Source organism: Salvelinus sp. IW2-2015, unplaced genomic scaffold (genome assembly GCF_002910315.2).
Source record: "Salvelinus sp. IW2-2015 unplaced genomic scaffold, ASM291031v2 Un_scaffold1146, whole genome shotgun sequence".
NCBI classification, from domain to species: domain Eukaryota; kingdom Metazoa; phylum Chordata; class Actinopteri; order Salmoniformes; family Salmonidae; genus Salvelinus; species Salvelinus sp. IW2-2015.
In genome coordinates this window covers 117,659-140,033 of record NW_019942755.1, presented here as the reverse complement: position 1 = coordinate 140,033, position 22,375 = coordinate 117,659, and the positions used below count along the sequence as shown (strand labels likewise).

At 45.0% G+C, this 22,375-nt stretch overlaps 1 protein-coding gene and 1 long non-coding RNA gene across 5 annotated transcripts in view; one reads left to right on the top strand and one right to left on the bottom strand.

Annotated features, from left to right (window-relative positions):
* Positions 1–754: 754 nt before the first annotated feature.
* Positions 755–4,488, top strand: LOC139024187 (uncharacterized). Of its 2 annotated transcripts, none has more exons than XR_011475479.1 (2): positions 755–1,159; positions 2,167–4,488. It is a non-coding gene; the product is annotated as an uncharacterized lncRNA (long non-coding RNA). The 2 variants fall into 2 exon arrangements; XR_011475478.1 differs by having other exon boundaries at positions 2,122–4,488.
* ptp4a2b (protein tyrosine phosphatase 4A2b) overlaps positions 4,249–22,375 on the bottom strand; it is a 59,057-nt gene continuing 40,930 nt past the window's right edge. For 2 of the 3 annotated variants that reach the window (XM_024137301.2, XM_024137300.2), the window contains exons 2-7: positions 19,133–19,447; positions 18,698–18,806; positions 18,127–18,219; positions 14,706–14,836; positions 5,834–5,908; positions 4,249–5,495 (exon numbers count right to left, since the gene is read on the bottom strand). In XM_024137301.2, coding sequence (XP_023993069.1) covers positions 5,384–5,495; positions 5,834–5,908; positions 14,706–14,836; positions 18,127–18,219; positions 18,698–18,806; positions 19,133–19,137 — 525 coding nt within the window. In that variant the 5' untranslated portion in view covers positions 19,138–19,447 and the 3' untranslated portion in view covers positions 4,249–5,383. The remainder of the gene's footprint in view (positions 5,496–5,833; positions 5,909–14,705; positions 14,837–18,126; positions 18,220–18,697; positions 18,807–19,132; positions 19,448–22,375) is intronic. The other variant, XM_024137303.1, reaches the window with a different exon arrangement.

Below are 22,375 nucleotides of genomic sequence, written 5' to 3'. Positions count from 1 at the left end.
AGCGTCAGCCGGTGTCCCTAGCGCTTCACGTGGTGAGTCATCGGTCCCGAGGACAAGGACACACGTGCGGAACATAACAACGAGCACAGGGAGAGCCCGGGAAATACCGGGAGAAGAGGGGTTTAAGAACCCATGTAATGATAGCCTACGGAAGATGGCTGCAAACGAGGTCAGAGAGTCACGTGGACTATAAAGCACAAGAACGGCTCCTAATAAATGGCCAGAATGGAGCAAATGGAATGGCATCAAACACCTGGAAACCATGGAAACCATGTGTTTGAAGTATTTCATACCATTCCATCTATTTCGTCATTACGAGCCCGTTGTCACCAATTAAGGTGCCACCAAGCCATTATAGTTGGAAGTGATTTGATAAATCATTGACAAGGTGAGGTGTGGCTGGCATAGCCTTGGTTGTTGCATTTTGACTATGAATAAAGCTATGACCTATGACATTTTTAAAGATTTAAAGATGTTCAGGTATATCTAACAGTATCTTTTATCAGTAGGGCTAATTCATTATTAAAACAGGCATTTGTTCATGGATATTGAGCTGAGAGATCCTAAATGAAGTAGCGTCAGCCTTGATATGATGGGCTTTACCATGCCGACTTTGTTGGTAATTCATTGTACAAACACCAGAGGGCGGTTGGCCCTCATTGATATCAGAAAGTACGAGCTGACGCCAGCTCCCGAAGATGTTGTAGTCACGTGGGTCGCGCTTCAGACAGGCTAATCAGAAAGTGACGGAAAAGCCAAAATWTCACTTGTTAGGTTGTCTTTCCCAACTTTAGGTAACTTCTATTTGAGGTTCAACCGCACTATCTAGCCTACCTCTTTAAATCATCAATTAATATATAAACTCAAAACCCTAACATTTCACAAACACATACTATGGACAGAAAGACTGTCACTAAAGGAGTAAACCATATTTGGCCAAGGTAATGGCCGACCCTCGTCCAACCTGTAGATACTTAACCTGCAAATAAATGGGCTACTTGAAGTGAAGTTTACTTATTAGTCCCATCGCTCCACAGGGAATATAGGCCATCGACAACTCTCCATAGCACTCCGTTCTGGGCAGTCTTCTCCAGGGGGCTGATTTATCAAAGGTGAATGCGCACAAAAAAAAGACGACTGCGCCAGTTTTCGCGCGAAGGTTAGTATTTATCCATTTTGAACTTGAAGGGAAAGTATATATACTATTCTAAGCTAGGATATTGATTGTTTTAAGATGGTCAAACTAAGGATCATTTAGATATTGGATTTAGAATATTAGGACCCGTATAACAAAAATAGTACACAATTTGAAGAAACATTGAATTTGGCCTTACTGCTATGAGCCCATAGAAACGCATTGAATAACAGATTCATACATGGAAAACAGAGTCCCCCAAAAATCTAAAGGAAGTTTGTTTTGAAGGTGTCTGTCCCCTCACATTGAGGATGTCAARTTGTTGACCGACCTTGGTACTGCAGGCGTTGTTTCCAGAAAACGGGATCCCTGATTATAGTGAATGGGGAAAAAGCTATCTTCGTGCTTCATATTCGTCGATATTTTTTTTTATACAATCATGGTACCAATAATTGCTTCTATTTCACCAGATGTACGTCCTTGAACCGATTACTTTATAAAGACAATTTCGTGGGTTATGACAGCCTGCAGTACCTCGGTTGGCCTTCAAATTGAGATACTGTTAAGGCAAGGGCTGATTTCAAGGTTTTACTGTTAACCTACAAAGCGTTACATGGGCTTGCTCCTACCTATCTTTCCGAGTTGGTCCTGCCGTACATACCTACACGTACGCTACGGTCACAAGACGCAGGCCTCCTAATTGTCCCTAGAATTTCTAAGCAAACAGCTGGAGGCAGGGCTTTCTCCTATAGATCTCCATTTTTATGGAATGGTCTGCCTACCAATGTGAGAGAACGCAAACTCGGTCTCAACCTTTAAGTCTTTACTGAAGACTTATCTCTTCAGTGGGTCCTATGATTGAGTGTAGTCTGACCCAGGAGTGTGAAGGTGAACGGAAAGTCTCTGGAGCAACGAACTGCCCTTGCTGTCTCTGCCTGGCCGGTTCCCTCTCTCACTGGGATTCTCTGCCTCTAACCCTATTACAGGGGCTGAGTCACTGGCTTACTGGTGCTCTTTCATGCCGTCCCTAGGAGGGGTGCGTCTCTTGAGTGGGTTGAGTCACTGACGTTATCTTCCTGTCTGGGTTGGCGCCCCCCTTGGGTTGTGCCGTGGCGGAGATCTTTGTGGGCTATACTCGGCCTTGTCTCAGGATGGTAAGTTGGTGGTTGAAGATATCCCTCTAGTGGTGTGGGGGCTGTGCTTTGGCAAAGTGGGTGGGGTTTATCCTTCCTGTTTGGCCCTGTCCGGGGGTATCATTGGATGGGGCCACAGTGTCTCCTGAACCCTCCTGTCTCAGCCTCCAGTATTTATGCTGCAGTAGTTTATGTGTCGGGGGCTAGGGTCAGTTTTGTTATATCTGGAGTACTTCTCCTGTCTTATCCGGTGTCATGTGTGAATTTAAGTATGCTCTCTCTAATTCTCTCTCTTTCTTTCTCTCGGAGGACCTGAGCCCTAGGACCATGCCTCAGGACAACCTGGCATGATGACTCCACCTGGCCGTGCTGCTCCTCCAGTTTCAACTGTTCTGCCTGTGGCTATGGAACCCTGACCTGTTCACCGGACGTGCTACCTGTCCCAGACCTGCTGTTTTCAACTCTCTAGAGACCGCAGGAGAGGTAGAGATACTCTTAATGATCGGCTATGAAAAGCCAACTGACATTTACTCCTGAGGTGCTGACTTGCTGCACCCTCAACAACTACTGTGATTATTATTATTTGACCATGCTGGTCATTTATGAACATTTTAACATCTTGGCCATGTTCTGTTATAATCTCCACCCGGCACAGCCAGAAGAGGACTGGCCACCCCTCATAGCCTGGTTCCTCTCTACGTTTCTTCATAGGTTTTGGCCTTTCTAGGGAGTTTTTCCTAGCCACCGTGCTTCTACACCTGCATTGCTTGATGTTTGGGGTTTTAGGCTGGGTTTCTGTACAGCACTTTGAGATATCAGCTGATGTACGAAGGGCTTTATAAATACATTTGATTGATTGATTGAGATACTCCGTGAGAGGGGGCAGCACTGAGCTGGCCTGCAACGTCAGKTTTTAGAGTAGCTCAAACTGTGCATGCAATGTTTCTCTCACGAACATGTACATGTTGTTTTGCTCTAGGATGCCAACAAGCCTCACAAGACTCGCCTGGAGGTATCCCGGTACCAGTTTAAAAAAATGAATGGAAGGATATATGGAAGTAGTTTAGTGCCAAGAAAAAGGGTTTAAATCACTAACAAAGAGGCTGCTGCCTACATAGACTCGAATCATTGTCCACTGTAATAAATGGATCACTAGTTACTTTAAATAATTCCACTTAAATAATGTTTCAATAGAACATCAATCTTACAGAATGTGTAGCCAGTGTTTACAATGTTGCTGCAAAAGATTAAAACATTCTGCTCACACCAACAGAAATGTGATCATTTGCCATTGCGCTTTTTTTTTTAAAAGCAGATTATGGCGTTGTGGTTCCCATCATGTGAATGCAGGGTTTTTCTAGGGAGGGGTTATAGTATTCTGTGAATGAAAGCATGCGTATATGTTGCACAAGACAGTTTGATAAATCCTAATAATTTGTTGCCTATGCAAATCCTAGAATCTCCACGCACGCAGTTGATAAGGGCCCCCAGCTGTTTACACCCCATGCTGGTTTTCCATACATTAGCCTCAAGCTCCGGGCCTCCCAAGTATTTGTCGGATGTCCTCTGTTCCTTTTGACTTGTGGGTTACATTCGAGTCATTTAGCACACACACACACACACACACATCCAGAGCGATTTACAAGAGCATTTAGGGTTAAGTGCTGTGCTCGAGGGCACAGATTTTTCACCTAGTCAGTTCAGGGATTTGAACCAGCAACCTTTCGGTTACGGGCCCAATGCTCTTAACCGCTTGGTTACCTGCCGCGCGTTCAGGATAAAGCTTGCCTGGTGATGAGACGTGATCCATATCAAATAGATGATTGATATATTTTCCATGATGGCGTGACTCAGCAATTCCTCATGTCACAAAAAGTTATGCAGGAATGAAAAAGCCAAGTAGACCAACAAAATATAGGTGGTCATTTCAAATACTCTAAAACGTGGAAACGGTGAGGAAATGACATCATACAAGGTCAATCTTATTTCCATTTCTTTATTTCTTTTAAAACCAATAGGAATTGAGGATATCTTCAAGATGGGTAAGATGATAAAAAAAGAAACTGACCATTTGCTTTCTTTTCCACCTCTTTTCCTTCAGAGTGAGACGAGGGATTAACAGTTGAGATCATTGTGTGTGTGTGTGTGTGTGTGTACAGTCATTGTAGGAAAGTCCTATTGTAAACCCAGTAAGCAGCCTTGGTGAATGTAAAAAAAGGACCTACATTAAGACGAGCCAAGTGTCTTCCTGTGAAACTGGCTCTGTGTGTGATGGTCATAAGGGGGTTCGGGGGTCTTTTCCGAGGTGGACTGAAGATTGCACTCCCGCACGATTGTATTGAATTTTTTTTTAAGAAAATGAAAACATGGCTCTAGAATAAAATGAAAATGAGAAACAGAAAAGTGTCCTTGCCCCAAACCCCAGACTGCCTTGCTAGTTACAGCCAGTGAATAAATACAGCGGACATATTTAAAACCCAGCCAACCCAGTAATTAAAAAGTGACATCAAGCAAGTGGGGTAGAGAGAAAAATATTACTGCATTTTCAGTGGAACTTTTCAGAGATTTTGTGTTGTACAAAAATACATCAATAGCCAAATGGACAGTAATTTTTCCTTTTTCTTCTAATGTGCTGAAGGGGTTACAAACATTTTAAAAAGGTACATAACCCTGGGCAAATCCATAATTCATATCATTAATAGAAAAATAAACAAATCATCAATATTGATACCATTTTAACATTTGTAGATTTTGTTTGTTAAACTTTCATGTAGGTGTAAAAAAAAATATAAAGGAGCTATCCCATGATTCAAAGCTGAAAATAAAAATGTTGAAAAAAATTATGTGCCCGTGATAGGACACTGGTAACTTGGAGGCGGGCCTATATCTGTGTGCATTGACCTTCTTGTTCATTGGTTCGGCTGGTTGGACCCCTAGATTTGCATTCATTCAAATGTAATCATTCGCTCGTTGATTAATTGATTCTGTGATCAATTAGCCATGTCTCAGTGTTAACAAATCACAATAATTACTAWTAGTAATCTCTCCCCTTGGTTGGAATAATGTTGTTCCCACTAGCTGCTGTATTCTTGATGAGACGCTGCACACTGACACGTTACTGGACGCAACAGTTGGGGCCGTTGGCATCCTTGAACCGCAGACGCATCTTGGGCCTGTATTTCTCCAGGTAAAGAAGCTGCTTGGAGTTGAACGCTCCACGTCTCTTCCTGAGGGGAGGGAGGGAAAAACAACAAAGTGGCCTCATAATGTCACAAGAGACCATGCAGCACATGTGCAACAACATCCACACAAATCAATATGTGCCCTGGGCAAATTCTAACAAAGTAATGAAGAGAATACAGTACATGTTCCACAGCACAGAAACATTGGTTAGGCTCCATGCCCTGTGTGGAACAGTGGTGGCTAATGGCACTTAAAATCGGAGGGACAGGCTCATAGTAACAGCTGGAATGGAACAGTATCTAACAGTGTTTGATACCATACAAGCCCCCCCACCCCACCTCCCTTACCAGCCTCCACTGGTGTGGAAGTTAGTGGTACTTACTGTCGTATGAACTGCACTGCATCCTCATACTTCATCCCAGTTTCAATCAGCGCTAAGGCCACCAGGACTGGAGCTCTACAGCACAGACACAATATAGATATCAATAAATCAGAGCAAGCAACAAATACCAGCCAGCATGGGTGGGGATGTAGTGTAAAGCATGCTGTGTCATGGTTATGTAGGTAGCAGGGTAGGGGAGGTAGTGTAAAGCATGCTGTGTCATGGTTATGTAGGTAGCAGGGTAGGGGAGGTAGTGTAAAACAAGCTGTGTCATGGTTATGTAGGTAGCAGGGTAGGGAGGTAGTTGTAAAACATGCTGTGTCATGGTCATGTAGCTGGCAGTGTAGTGTAAAGCATGCTGTGTCATGGTTATGTAGGTGGCAGGGTAGGGAGGTAGTGTAAAGCATGCTGTGGTCATGGTTATGTAGGTGGCAGGGTAGGGAGGTAGTGTAAAGCATGCTGTGTCATGGTTATGTAGGTAGCAGGGTAGGGAGGTAGTGTAAAGCATGCTGTGTCATGGTTTATTGTAGGTTTGCAGGGTGGAGGTAGTGTAAAGCATGCTGTGTCATGGTTATGTAGGTGGCAGGGTAGGGAGGTAGTGTAAAGCATGCGTGTGTCATGGTTATGTAGGTGCAGGGTAGGGAGTAGTGTAAAGCATGCTGTGTTCATGGTTATGTAGGTGGCAGGGTAGGGAGGTAGTGTAAAGCATGCTGTGTCATGGTTATGTAGGTGCAGGGTAGGGAGGTAGTGTAAGCATGCTGTGTCATGGTTATGTAGGTAGCAGGGTGGGGATGTAGTGTAAAGCATGCTGTGTCATGGTTATGTAGGTAGCGAGGGTAGTGGTAAAGCATGCTGTGTCATGGTTATGTAGGTAGGCAGGGTGGGGTGTAGTGTAAAGCATGCTGTGTCATGGTTATGTAGGTAGGGAGGTAGTGTAAAGCATGCTGTGTATGGTTATGTAGGTAGCAGGGTGGGGATGTAGTGTAAAGCATGCTGTGTCATGGTTATGTAGGTAGCAGGGTAGGGAGGTAGTGTTTAGCATGCTGTGTCATGGTTATGTAGGTAGCGGGTGGGGATGTTAGTGTAAAGATCAGCTGTGTCATGGTTATGTAGGTAGCAGGGTGGGGATGTAGTGTAAAGCATGCTGTGTCATGGTTATGTAGTAGTGTAAAGCATGCTGTATCATGGTTTGTAAGGTAGCAGGGTAGGGGGTAGTGTAAAGCATGCTGTGTCATGGTTATGTAGGTAGCAGGGTAGGGAGGTAGTGTAAAGCATGCTGTGTCATGGTTATGTAGGTGGCAGGGTAGGGAGGTAGTGTAAAGCATGCTGTGTCATGGTTAGTAGGTAGCAGGGTAGGGAGGTAGTGTAAAGCATGCTGTGTCATGGTTATGTAGGTAGCAGGGTGGGGATGTAGTGTAAAACATGCTGTGTCATGGTTATGTAGGTAGCAAGGGTAGGGAGGTAGTGTTAGCATCTGTGTCATGGTTATGTAGGTAGCAGTGGTGGGGATGTAGTGTAAAGCATGCTGTGTCATGGTTATGTAGGTAGCAGGGTGGGGATGTAGTGTAAAGCATGCTGTGTCATGGTTTATGTAGGTAGTGTAATAGCATGCTGTATCATGGTTTTGTAGGTTAGCAGGGTAGGGTGGTAGTGTAAAGCATGCTGTGTCATGGTTATGTAGGTAGCAGGGTAGGGAGGTAGTGTAAAGGCATGCTGTGTCATGGTTATGTAGGTGGCAGGGTAGGGAGGTAGTGTAAAGCATGCTGTGTCATGGTTATGTAGGTAGCAGGGTAGGGAGGTAGTGTAAGCACTGCTGTGTCATGGTTATGTAGGTAGCAGGGTGGGGATGTAGTGTAAAACTGCTGTGTCATGGTTATGTAGGTAGGCAGGGTAGGGAGGTAGTGTAAAAGCATGCTGTGTCATGGTATGTAGGTAGGAGGAGGGAGGTAGTGTAAAGCATGTTGTTGTAGATGGGTTATGTAGGTGGCAGGGTAGATGTGTAAAGCATGCTGGTGTCATGGTTATGTGGTAGAGGGTAGGGAGGTAGTGTAAAACATGCTGTGTCATGGTTATGTAGGCTAGCAGGGTGGGGGTAAGTGTAAAGCATGCTTGTCATGGTTATGTAGGTAGCAGGGTAGGGGGTAGTGTAAAGCATGCTGTGTCATGGTTATGTAGGTAGCAGGTGGGGAGTAGTGAAACATGCTGGTCATGGTATGTGGTAGAGGTGGTAGTGTAAAGCATGCTGTGTCATGGTCATGTAGGTGGCAGGGTAGTGTAAAGCATGCTGTGTCATGGTTATGTAGGTAGCAGGGTAGGGAGGTAGTGTAAACATGCTGTGTCATGGTTATGTAGGTAGCAGGGTAGGGACGTAGTGGTAAAGCAATGCTGTGTCATGGTATGTAGGTGGCAGGGTAAGGGAGGTAGTGTAAAGCATGCTGTGTCATGGTCATGTAGGTGGCACGGGTAGTGTAAAGCATGCTGTGTCATGGTTATGTAGGGTAGGGAGGTAGTGTAAAACATGCTGTGTCATGGTTATGTAGGTAGCAGGGTGGGGTGTAGTGTAAAGCATGGCTGTGTCAATGGTTATGTAGCTGGCAGTGTAGTGTAAAGCATGCTGTTGTCGGTCATGTAGCTGGCAGTGTAGTGTAAAGCTGAGACATTGGCCTGGGAAACCACAGGGGAGGCCCTGGGTTCACTGCAACCCCACTGGGGCATCACGTTCACACATATAGTGTTGATAAGTGTTACTGTAAGCAAACCTCTCAAAAAGAAAAATGCACACAAAAAATTTTTAAAAATCCCAGACAGACTGCCCGGAATGTCAAAACTCAAAGCTGACAGAGCATTCTTGTGTGAGGGGTTTTCAGAGAGAAGAGGGAGAGGAGGGACAATGATAGAGGGAATATGAGAAAGAGACAGAACGAACACCCTTTTGTGCATGCCGGTTTCCGTAGGAAATGTGGAGCTGGACAACGTAACCGGGAAGAATTAACTGGCCAGTTGAGAAATGTGGACCTATAGTGCATTAGGAAAGTATTTAGATGCCTTCTCTTTTTCCATAGAGATGTTTTACAATCTACACACAATTCCATAATGACAAAGCGAAAGCAGGTTTAGACATTTTTGCAAATGTATATATAACTCAGCAAAAAAAAAAACATCCTCTCTCACTGTCACTGCGTTTATTTTCAGCAAACTTAACATGTGTAAATATTCGTATGAACATTAGATTCAACTGAGACAAACTGACAAGTTCCACAGACATGTGACTAACAGAAATAGAATATTGTGTCCCTAAACAAAGCGGGGGTCAAAATCAAAAGTAACAGTCAGTATCTGGTGTGGGACCACCAGCCTGCATTAAGTTACTGCAGTGCATCTCCTCTGACATTCTTTTCTTGGCAGGAAATCACACACAGAACGAGCAGTATGGCTGGTGGCATTGTCATGCTGGAGGGTCATGTCAGGATGAGCCTGCGGAAGGGTACCACATGAGGGAGGAGATTTTCTCCTGTAACGCACAGTGTTGAGATTGCCTGCAATGACAAAGCTACGTCCGTATGATGCTGTGACACACCGCCAGACCATGACGGACCCTCCACCCCAATATCGATCCCGCTCCAGAGTAAGGCCTCGGTGTAAGCTCTTCCTTCAACGATAAACAAGTGAATTCGACCATACCTCCGGTGAGACCAAAACCGCGATCAATCAGCAAAGAGCGCTTTTGCCAGTCCTGTCTGGTCCAGGCGATGGTGGGTTTGTGCCCACCGTTGTTGCGGTGATGTCTGGTGTGCCTACAACAGGTCTGCAAGCCCTCAAGTCAGCTCTCTCAGCCTATTGCGGACAGTCTGAGGACTGATGGAGGAATTGTGCGTTCCTGGTGTACTCGGGCATTGTTCTTGCATCCTGTACCTGTCCGCAGGTGTGATGTTCGGATGTACCGATCCTGTGCAAGGTGTTGTTACACTTGGTCTGCCACTGTGAGGACGAATCAGCTGTCTGTCCTGTCTCCCTGTAGTGCTGTCTTAGGCGTCTCACAGTACGGACATTGCATTTATTGCCCTGGCAACATCTGCAGTCCTCATGCCTCCTTGCAGCATGCCTAAGGCAACGTTCACACGCAGATGAGCGTGAGCGGTGTTTTTTCAGAGTCAGTAGAAAAGGCCTTAGTTTATGTTCATACTGACCTTAATTGCCTACCCTCTGTAAGATGTTAGTGTGTTAACGACCGTTCCACAAGGTGCATGTTCATTAATTGTTTTATGGTTCAATTGAACAAGCATGGGAACAGTGTTTAAACCTTTTACAATGAGATCTGTGAAGTTATTTGGATTTTTTACGAATTACGCTTTGAAAGACAGGGTCCTGAAAAAGGGCCGCTTCTTTTTTGCTGAGATTATATATAATATATAATAAAAATGAAAATACCTTATTTACAAAGTATTCAGACCCTTTGCTATGAGAATCGAAGTTGCGCTCAGGTGTATCCGTTTCCATTGATCATCCTTGAGAATGTTTCTACAATTGGGAGTCCACCTGTGGGTAAATGCAATTGATTGGCAATGATTTTGAAAGGCACACACACACACACACCTGTTATATAAGGTCCCACAGTTGACAGTGCATGTCAGAGCAAAAACCAAACATGAGGTGGAAGGAATTGACCGTAGAACTCTGAGAGCAGAAGTGTGTCGAGGCACCAGATCTGGGGGAGGGACCAGAAAATGTCTGCAGCATTGAAGGTCCCAAGAACACAGTGGCCTCCATCATTCTTAAATGGATGAAAGGTTTGGATCCAACCAAGAATTCCTAGAGCTGCCGCCCAGCCAAGCTGGACAATCGAGGAAAAAGGCCTTGGTCAGGGAACAACCATTCTTGCAGCACTCCACCAATCAGCCTTTATGGTAGAATGGCCAACCAGAAGCCACTCCTCAGTAAAAGGCACATACAGCCCGCTTGAGTTTGCCTAACATGGCTCCTAAAAGGACTCTCAGACCAATGAGTCTGTAAAACCAAGATTGAACTCTTTGGCCTGAATTCCTCCAGACATGAACGCTTGGCAACCTGGCATGGTGGCGGCAGCATCATACTGTGGGATGTTTTTTCAGCGGCAGGGACTGGGAAAATAGTCCAGCACGCGAGGGAAAGATGAACAGAGAAAAGTAGAGATCCTAATGAAAATCTATTCCAGAGCGCTCAGAACCTGACTGGGGCGAAATTTCACCTTCCAACAGGACACACGACCCTACGCACATAACCAAAGACGACGCAGAGACTTGAGAACAAGTGTCAATGTCCTTGAGTGGCCAGCCAGATCCAAGACTAACATCTCTGGAGAGACTGAAAGAAGCTGTGCAGCGATGCTCCCATCCAACCTGACAGAGCTTGAGAGGATCTGCAGAGAAGGGAGAAACTCCCCAAATACAGGTGTGCCAAAGCTTGTAGTATCATGCCCAAGAAGAGTCGAGGCTGTAATCGCTGCCAAAGGTGCTTCAACAAAGTACTGAGTAAAGGGTCTGAATACTTATATAAATGTGATCCRTTTTTTATGAATGAGAAACATTCTAAAAGTGTTTTTGTTTATGGGGTAGTGTTTGTAGATTGACAAAAACAATTGAATCCATTTTAGAATAAGGCTTTAACGTAACAAAATGAGTTAAAAGTCAATACTTTGAATGCATTGGGTGCATAAATCCATTAGGACTTCTACCCACGTTGCGCAGAATGACATTTTGATTATGGTAATTTAGCTTAACAGAACCTGCAACTCCTGTAATGATCAGCCAATAAAACATMATTTTCAAACAAMTTTGCGGGAAAACCCCATTGTAAACAGAGCACCTGATGCGAGCAGTTCCATATGTGACAGATGAAAATCTCTGTTAGAAACGTAGAGTGGGAATCTAAATAGGCAACAACTACAATGGGTTGGTAATATGACTAAGATCGGGCCTTTGGCTTCTGGACAATGAAAGAAAGTTGATATGAAAACCAATAGCAATTAACTTTTTGAGTTTGAATTTATTCTTATAGGGACAGTGCACATTAATCAGCGTTTCAGTAACAGTGCCGGTTTTAGCCAACCGGCTAATTCTCAACCACAGTCCCTGGGCAGGTTTTTAAAAACAATTACAATACAGACAATCAATGAGCAGTGAGCACACGCAGAGCAACATAGGACAAGCAAGACATAGCATACAGACAGAGCAACATAGGACAAGCAAGACATAGCATGCACAGAGCACAAAAAGACAAAACCCATAAAAGCAACAAAGTGTTTCCACACCTCACAAGGTACAGACAACATGGAAAGCAGCAATACACAGCTAGGGATTATGTTCACAAATCTGACTGACCTTTAGCCATGTCTCCATGTTTTTTGTGAAAGTGTGATAGGTGGTGCAGTTGTGTGTGTGTCTGATGCAGTGTATTCCAGACATGGGAAAGCATGGCATATGAGTAMGTTTTTATAAAATAATTGCCTTTACRTTTCTATGGTCAGATTTTGCAAGCCAAGACATGCCTAATAATGAAGTAAACCGTTCAGGTTTAACGTTAAAACAATTAAGTATATTTTTTCAAAATGCGTACCACCTCCAGCTTACATTGCAAAGTGGTGGGTGATGTGCTGATAGCCTGCCTACCATTGCCTTTGCACTTGAATGGCGAATCGGAGGCGCACTTCAATTACCAGTTGAGAAATAAAAATAGTAGCTCGTTTCAAATCATGGCCATCAAAACTGTTTTTAACACACAATTGCATTTAGAATGGTTGCGCAATGACWGGGCTTATAAAAGCAGCAGTTGCGCTAGCGCTGTCCACTCAAAGTAAGCGCTATATGCTAAAGTAAGCGCTATATGCTAAAGTAAGCGCTATATGCTAAAGTAAGCGCTATATGCTAAAGTAAGCGCTATATTGCTAAAGTAAGCGCTATATGCTAAAGTTAAGCGCTATATGCTAATAAAGTAAGCGCTATATGCTAATAGTAAGCGGCGCTATATGCTAAAGTAAGCGCTATATGCTAAAACGCTAAGTAAGCGCTATATGCTACGCGCGTATAATAAGAAACATGACGACTAACGAAAAAAAAGAAAATTGGGCGTCAATGTATTTACATCCACTGATATTTACATCAATTAATAAAATGACTTAGCAACAGGATTGTTTTTTTGACTGGCCGACAACAACCTTATTTAAATCGGCTTTTAATGTATCGGCCGAATACCGGAAACCCTGGCGTGCAAGAGTGTGAGAGAGAAAAACTGTAGAAAAACAACCACTACAACTCCTCCACGCCTGAGTCTCTAAAGGCTGTGGCTGGCTGGTGTGAATAAGACCATCAGATGCTGCCGGCCCTGAGGACTGCGCAGTAAACAGATTCATGCAGAAAAACAGGTCTGTCTGACCACTGCTTACAGAGCCACAGCAATGCGTGTGTTTTTTTTTTTACTATCATGTGGGAACCAGAAGTCTTCACAAGGATAGTAAAACAAGGACATTTGGACAAGTGGGGACATTTCGCCGGTCCAACAAGGAAACAAGCACACCGATTCAAGTTGTCAACTAATCATCAGGGCTCTGAGTTGAATCAGGTATGTTTGTCTGGGGCTACAACAAAAATGTGTACTGGAGGTGGGCTGTTGGGGGTACTGGAGGTGGGCTGTTGGGTGGTACTGGAGGTGGGCTGTTGGGGGTAACTGGAGGTGGGCTGTTGGGGGTACTGGAGGTGGGCTGTTGGGGTACTGGAGGTGGGCTGTTGGGGGTACTGGAGTGGGCTGTTGGGGGTACTGGAGGTGGGCTGTGGGGTACTGTAGTTGGGCTGTGGGTACTGGAGGTGGGCTGTTGGGGTACTGGAGGTGGCTGTTGGGGGTACTGGAGGTGGGCTGTTGGGGGTTACTGGAGGTGGGCTGTGGGTGGGCTGTGGGTACTGGAGGTTGGGGCTGTTGGGGGTACTGGAGGCTGGGCTGTTGGGGGTACTGGAGGTGGGCTGTTGGGGGTACTGGAGGTGGGCTGTTGGGGGTACTGGAGGTGGGAAACACTGGTCTAAGCGATGCGCTGAATCAATGACCCTGGACAGGCGTGAGTAGTGTGGAGCCCGTCTTGGCAGACTGCGGGAGGGAATCTCTATGGCAGGGATGTCAAACGCATTCCACAGTGGGCTGTTTTTCTTTTTCTGTTAAGACCTAGAGTACAGGGGAGAAGCGAAAACCTGCAGCTACACGGCCCTCTGTGGAATTAGTAACACACTTGCTCTATGGGGTCAACTTGAGGGCCGGAAAATTGAATGGTGTACAACATCACACCCTGGAGAACCAGGCTAACAGGGAGAGAGAATGAGAGAGGCTAAAGCTAATCACACAGAAGCTATAGAGAGAGGATGAGGAGTCCAGAGCATACCCTACCCTGGAGGACCAGACTAAGTATGACAAAGCGAGGGTTTTTTCCTGTTAGTGTGGGCCGCTAACAGAGAATGAATCCAGCTCATACCCTGGAGAAAAAGACTAGCAGGATAGCTTAACAGAGACAGTGGTGCTAACAGCAGAGAAGCTAGCTATAAAGTGGGGATGAGAATAGCCGGTAGAACCACAGAAGCAGSAGTCTATTGCTAGCAGGTTAATAGACAGGGAGAGATTGATAAGACGATAAAACATGGAGGATATGTAGGCTAAAGAGAGGGAAGCCAACAGAACAGAACAGATCGTGGAACCTRGAGACCACAGAGAACCAGGCTTACGCTAACTTGCAAACAGGCTAAGCATGGAACATTGTAATCAAGGTCACTTACACTCATTCAACTCACCTGTCCCACTTTACACACACTTAGCCACAATCACCTGGTCCACTTAGACACACACAGGTGAACACACTCACCGGCCCAGCCCCGCCACACAGTGCACGGCAATACAGCAGCCAGGCTCGCCCCTGAACTTGGTCTTAAGCAGGTTTAACCAGTCGTCCACTATCTTGGTGGGGGGCGGGGCACCATCATCAAAGGGCCAGTCCTACGGAGGAAGAGGGACAAAATCGTCAACATGGATCAAACCAAGGGCTTGTGTTAATTTAAGGGCTGGGGGGGGGTACTAAGCTAACATTTGGAATTGTTTAAAGATGGTCTTACCATAGATAATTTAGCAATTTGGTTTTAAATTTTTTGAACCCTTTAAGTATAAAAATATACATTTAAATTGAATAAAATATTTAATTTGGCCTTTACTACTATTGGCCATAGAAACACATTGAATAATATCAATAAATGGCCAAAAAGACAGTCAAAAAATGAATAATATGAAATAAGGTTTTGAAGTGTGTCCTATATCTAGGAGATGAAGGACCCTGTCTTTCAAAGGTAATTCGTAAAAATCCAAATAACTTCACAGATCTTCATTGTAAAGGGCTTAAACACGGTTTYCCATGCTTGTTCAATGAACCACAATTAATGAACATGCACCTGTGGAACGGTCGTTAAGATACTAACAGCTTACGGTAGGCGGTAGGCAATGAACCTCTCTAGGCTAGAGGGTGGTATTTTCACATACGGATAGCATCCCATCTAGCCTAGAGAGGCTAAGGTCACAGTTATGGAAACTTAGGACACTAAAGAGGCCTTTCTACTGACTCTGAAAAACACCAAAAGAAAGATGCCCAGGGTCCCTGCTCATCTGCGTGAACGTGCCTTAGGCATGCTGCAAGGAGGACTGCAGATGTGGCCAGGGCAATAAATTGCAATGTCCGTACTGTGAGACGCCTAAGACAGCACTACAGGGAGATAGGACGGACAGCTGATCGTCCTAGCAGTGGCACACCACGTGTAACAACACCTGCACAGGATCAGAACATCACACCTGCGAGACAAGTACAGGATGGCAAGAACAACTGCCCAAGTTACACCAGGAACGCACAATCCCTCCATCAGTGCTCAGACTGTGCGCAATAGGCTGAGAGAGGCTGGACTGAGGGCTTGTAGGCCTGTTGTAAGGCAGGTCTTCACCAGACATCACCGGCAACAACGTCGCCTATGGGCACAAACCCACCGTCGCTGGACCAGACAGGACTGGCAAAAAGTGCACTTCACTGACGAGTCGCGGTTTTGTCTCACCAGGGGTGATTTATCGTCGAAGGAATGAGCGTTACACCGAGGCCTGTAATCTGGAGCGGGATCGATTTGGAGGTGGAGGGTCCATCATGGTCTGGGGCGGTGTGTCACAGCATCATTGGACTGCGCTTGTTGTCATTGCAGGCAATCTCAACGTTGTGCGTTACAGGGAAGACATCCTCAGGGAAGACATCCTTCTCCCTCATGTGGTACACTTCCTGCAGGCTCATCCTGACATGACCCTCCAGCATGACAATACCACCAGCCATACTGCTCGTTCTGTGCGTGATTTCCTGCAAGACAGGAATGTCATTGTTCTGCCATGGCCAGCGAAGAACCCGGATCTCAATCCCATTGAGCACGTCTGGGACCTGTTGGATCGGAGGGTGAGGGCTAGGGCCATTCACAACAGAAATGTCCGGGAACTGGCAGGTGCCTTGGTGGAAGAGTGGGGTAACATCTCACAGCAAGAACTGGCAAATCTGGTGCAGTCCATGAGGAGGAGATGCACTGCAGTACTTAATGCAGCTGGTGGCCACACCAGATACTGACTTTTGATTTGGACCCCCCCTTTGTTTAGGGACACATCATTCAATTTCTGTTAGTCACCTGTCTGTGGAACTTGTTCAGTTTATATGTCTCAGGTTGTTGAATCTTATGTTCATACAAATATTTACACATTAAGTTTGCTGAAAATAAACGCAGTTGACAGTTGCTGAGTTTATAAGAAAGCTAAGGAAATATTTTTGTATGCACAAAACTACCGCTATACTTCCATTTGTTTGTGGGGGTTACCTCCTGATTAGTCTCGTGACATTTGTTTGTGGGGGTTACCTCCTGATTAGTCTCGTGACATTTGTTTGTGGGAGTTACCTCCTGATTAGTCTCGTGACATTTGTTTGTGGGGGTTACCTCCTGATTAGTCTCGTGACATTTGTGGGGGTCATAGAGCAAAACGGTTAACCCCATCGTGTTTGAGAGCCTCCCCTTTCCATAGAGTGGTCATAATAGTTATGTAAGCCAAACTGTTTGGATGCTACAGACGTTGTCGTGAGAAAGACGATTTACAGGAAGTCTCATGGTCTGACAAACACCGCTGTAACAAGGCCACCTTCCACCGCAAATACGGAAGCCCGCCATAGGCTGCTGCGGTGGATTGAACACAACCCCATCTCTAGCTTAAACTCATGGATTTTGATTGATGTTACTAGCTTAAATTGACAGATTTGTGTTATTAATGTTACTTAGATTGACCCATGGGTGAGTCAACAGACTTAAAGATTAACCAGTGCACAATGCTCAAAGGCAGTACAGGATTCAAAGCCTGATTGAAGCAGAGCAGCTGTATCATGTGTGTCTAAGTTGGGAAGCTTGATATGCTGAAGTACTGTGTGTGTGTGTCCTGGCAGACACCCTGACCATCTGAGCCTCTGTACTTGTGCTGACTCAGTCTCAGCTATGGCTTAGCACATCTCGCTCTCCCATATCATCCTCTGCCTGTCACAGCCTTCTCTCTCTCCGTCTGACTGTCCTATGATATCATGGGCCAGTTTTATGTAGGCAGATAGCGAACTGTCACAGATCCTGTTTCATATTTGAAGTGACAAAGACAGGAACAGAAAGGGTTGTGTTACTAATAGCTTGTCACTGTAGTTTGCCAGTCAGCCATGCTTTCAAACTTCTGCTATCCTTCTCAAACCTTTAATCCAATACATTGGAGAGTGACAGGCAGAATGGGGAGAGGAACACTCCAGGATGAGGGGTGGGGATCACTATCAAGGACAGGAAACAGGACATTTCCTCTCCCAAACACAAAGTGTCTCTGGTTTTCCTGAATCACCTGTGGGACAGCTGAATAAAAAAGACGTACATACAGTGCACATAAGAGAGAAACAGACCGAGCAAGAAGGGCTGGTTGGAGCCCCATTCATCTGGATCTGAGCCAGAGATTCCTTCCTGTTCTCCACCCATTAGCTCAGCACACTGCGGGAGGCAGACAGTTGAGGACAGAGACTAACAGAATTTCCCCAGAGGGGCAACCCCACCTGTTTTATTTGACATTCCATGAAAAAGAAAAACAAAGTGAATCCAACTACCCTCAATTCCTCGGAAGGAAACAATGGGATCCGGTTTTGGTTCAGTAGAAATTCTGACTGCTCTCTAGGAGTGTGTGTGTGCATGCATGCGTGTTATCCTCACCATAACTTCAATCCCCTCCTTCTCCACTGGGACCTTGTCGTAGGTGGCGTCACACACTCTCACCAGCGTGTTCACCTCACACTTCTTCAGCTCCTGAGAGAGACAGATAGCGAGAGCGAAGAGACAGATAGCGAGCGCACGAGAGAGAGAACGAAGAGACAGAGATAGCGAGAGCGCGAGAGAGAGAGAGCGAGAGAGAGAGAGACAGATAGCGAGAGAGAGAGAGAGACAGATAGCGAGAGAGAGAGAGACAGATAGAGAGAGAGAGCGAAGAGACAGATAGCGAGAGAGACAGATAGCGAAGAGACAGATAGCGAGAACGAAAGACGGACAGCGAGAACGAGAGACAGATAGAGAGCGAGAGAGAGAGAGACAGATAGAGAGACAGATAGAGAGAGACAGATAGAGAGAGAGAGATAGAGACAAACTTGTACTCTAAAATGTTTATGTTTAATTGTAGGTTCAAGTGAGTTTGTTATAGTCTATATTGGTGAAGGTTGTTGATGCACGTAGTCAGATGTATGTGTAAGTCTCTCCAGAGGGAACTTGAACACACACATGGTGGCCTCACCTCAGTGAACTTGTTGAGCGTGGCGTTGGTGGGGTTGTGTGTGATGAGGAACCTCATGCCCTCGTAGGTAATCTCCACTGCTGCAGGGCGGTTCATGTTGGCGAGACGGCTTTGAAAACAATTACAATTAAATACTTAGAATCTCTCTTACAAGAAGGATGACTACTTTTGGCTCAGATGTCAGCAAGGACTTGTAGAATTCTGTAGGTTCAAAAAATAAATAAAAACACGACAACGAAGGGAGGAGGTGGAGGATGGTGTAGGTAACACGTGTGGATGGCTACAGGAAGGTTTACATAAAAAGAGGGGTAACAAAAAAACTGGATGATCTAGTCCACAAGACTCCACGGGGGGGTGTAAAAAATATTTAAAAAATAAATAAAAACTAATGCAGAGACTATCCACCAGTCATCCAATCGGACATTCAGATTTTACCCCATTCAGGAGAGYGGTATGTGATTGGCTTCTGGGAGAGAAAGCAGGAAGTAGAGGAGAACTAGGCAGTTTTCTTATTGGCCGCTCAGGGGACAGAGCTGGGCAATTTGTCCTTGGACTACGCGATATCCCAGGGGACGTTGGAGAAGACAGGGGTTCCCAGTGTGCTGGCTTCAGGGGGGCTTCTGGGTAGCGTAGTCCCGAGGGGGGCGGACGATTCACTTGTCCACGAAGGCGAGGTGCTGTGCCTGGCAAAAGTCTCCACTGACGGCTCACATACGCCATATATGTATGGTCCAAATCAACACAGAAACACTGCCGAGAACGGAGAGAGAGAGAGGAGGGGGGGGGGGAGAAAGAATGTGAAGGAGAGAAAAAGGGAGAGAAGGAGAGAATAATGTGTTAAACTCAAATAGACAACAGTCACCTTTTAGCAAGGCACCCTTGAAGTTCTTAAGAGAGCAGGACTAGGCAGAGAATCTAAAAGCACTGGTTGGGGAAACTGGAACAACTCATTACAGCAGAAATATGACTCCACACGTTGAGGCTATTAACCCCATTATCAGAACCATTATCAGCTTTGTACTAAGGTGTTATAATGACCTATTTTTATGACTGTATCCAGCCACACAGTCTGATAATGCCAGACAGACAACAGACACCATGAGCTCTTGGCTTCAAGAGAGCCTCTCATAAATAATTTACGGCCTGCCCTCACCCTCATTCCGGCTGATCATCAGCCAAGACTGAAGCGTCTGGACACAGCCGCCACAAACTGGCCGTAGTCACACATACACTACGGGGTGAGGGAGTGGGGAAGAGAGGTGAGGGCAGGGGGAGTGGAAGAGAGGGGGGAGAAGAGAGGGGTTTGGAAGGTGGGGAAGAAGAGAGGGGTTGGAGGGTGGGGAAGAGGGGGGGGAGAAGAGAGGGGTTGGAGGGTGGGGAAGAGGGGGGGGGGAAAGAGAGGGGTTGGAGGGTGGAGAAAGGCCGGGGGAGAGGTGAGAGCGAGTGGAGGAGAGCAAAAGAGAGAGGGAGACAGAGGTTGGACCTCGGCAGCAGTAGTCACAAGGTGAGGATTATGGGTCAGCAGTGATTCACACCAGCCGACTGTCACATTCCCACGCTCCCCCGTTCACCTCCGAGACTCTCCCTCCCCTCAGTCTTCTCTTTTCAACCCTCACCCAGCACATCTCCGTTTCAGGTCTCCCATCTCTTCACTACATTCATTCTCCCATTTATTTATTTTTTTATCTTTGAGAGCAATGTGTTCCAATTCAACTAGTGTCTTGCCTTCTTCCCCCACAGGCCTCTACATTTCCCCATCTCTCAATCCAAAGGGCTTTATTGGCATGGGAAACATCTGTTTACATTGCCAAAGCAAGTGAAATAGATCATTCTAGCTCTCATATCTTTCTCGATCTGTCGTCTCGCCCACTCTGAGCCAAGAACAGGACCAACGTCCACAGTCTCTAGATACTTTCTCTAACCTCTCTGGATTAAAACCAAATTATGATAAATGTTACATATTGGTCACAAACTAAATTCAGCTTTCAGATTAGCGTGTAGTTTACCAATAAAAAGTGGTCYGRCGAGGATGTGGACATACTCGGTATACATATCCCGAAAGAAAGACATTCTTMCTACAATACATTTTTATAGAAAGTTGGAGCTAACCCTGAAAATAGCACTGCTGTGTGATTCTTTAAAAAGTCAAATCAATCAATAATATTCGTAGCAAATATTTTTTTATTTAATTTACAATCTGTAGAAACATTCAGAACTTTTGTGAAACATCCCAGTTGAAAAAGATATGGCTAATGGAAGAAAAACAGATGGTGTTGAGAGATAGACGGGAGGGGTTGAGGAGCTGAAGGCTGGGATTAAAAACAAACTAAAGATAACTACTGTAAAATATATTGTGTCCATAAAATGTATATAGTATGTATAAGCCTACGTCCGAGGGGTGGTAGGGTTAGGGGAAAATATATATAGGAAAATATATATATATTTTTTTTTAAATATGGGAATTGGAAATGACGCACACAATTACATTGATGGAAGCTACAATCTGCAGTATTAAAACGGATCGACCCCCTGAAAATAATAGGACAAACAGACCCTCTATTCCCTTGACTCACTTTGCCTTGCTCACCTTGCTCACCTTCTCTACAGAGCTCACCTTGCTCACCTTCTCTACAGAGCTCACCTTGCTCACCTTCTCTACAGAGCTCACCTTGCTCAGGTGAGCAAGGTGAGGCAAGGCAAGTGAGTCAAGGGAATAGAGGGTCTGTTTGTCCTATTATTTTCAGGGGGTCGATCCGTTTTAAATACTGCAGATTGTAGCTTCCATCAATGTAATTGTGTGTGGTCATTTCCAATTCCCATATTAAAAAATATATATATATTTTCCTATATAATATTTTTCCCCTAACTACACCCTCGGACGTGGCTTATACATACTATATACATTTTATGGACAACAATATATTTTACAGTAGTTATTTTAGTTTGTTTTTAATCCAGCCTTCAGCTTCCAACCCTCCCGTCTATCTCTCACACCATCTGTTTTTTCTTCCATTAGCCATATCTTTTTTCAACTGGGATGTTTTCACAAAGTTCTGAATGTTTTTCTACAAGATTGTAAAATTAAATAAAAAATATTTGCTACGAATATTATTGATTGATTTGACTTTTTAAAGAATCACACAGCAGTGCTATTTTCCAGGGTTAGCTCCAACTTTCTATAAAAAATGTATTGTAGGAAGAATGTCTTTCTTTCGGGATTGTTATACCGAGTATGTCCAATCTCGTCAGACCACTTTTTAATTGGTAATACACGCTAATCTGAAAGCTGAATTTAGTTTGTGACCAATATGTAACATTTATCATAATTTGGTTTAATCCAGAGAGGTTAGAGAAAGTATCTAAGACTGTGGACGTCTGTCCTGTTCCTTGGCTCAGAGTGGGCGAGACGACAGATCGAGAAAGATATGAGAGCTAGAATGATCTATTTCACTTGCTTTGGCACTGTAACAGATGTGTTTTCCGCATGCCAATAAAGCCTTTGGATTGAGAGATGGGGAAATGTAGGAGGCCTGTGGGGGAAGAAGGCCAAGACACTAGTTGAATTGGAACACATTGCTCCTCAAGATAAAAAAATAAATAATGGGAGAATGAATGTAGTGAAGAGATGGGAGACCTGAAACGGAGATGTTGGCTGGGTGAGGTTGAAACGCAGGAAAG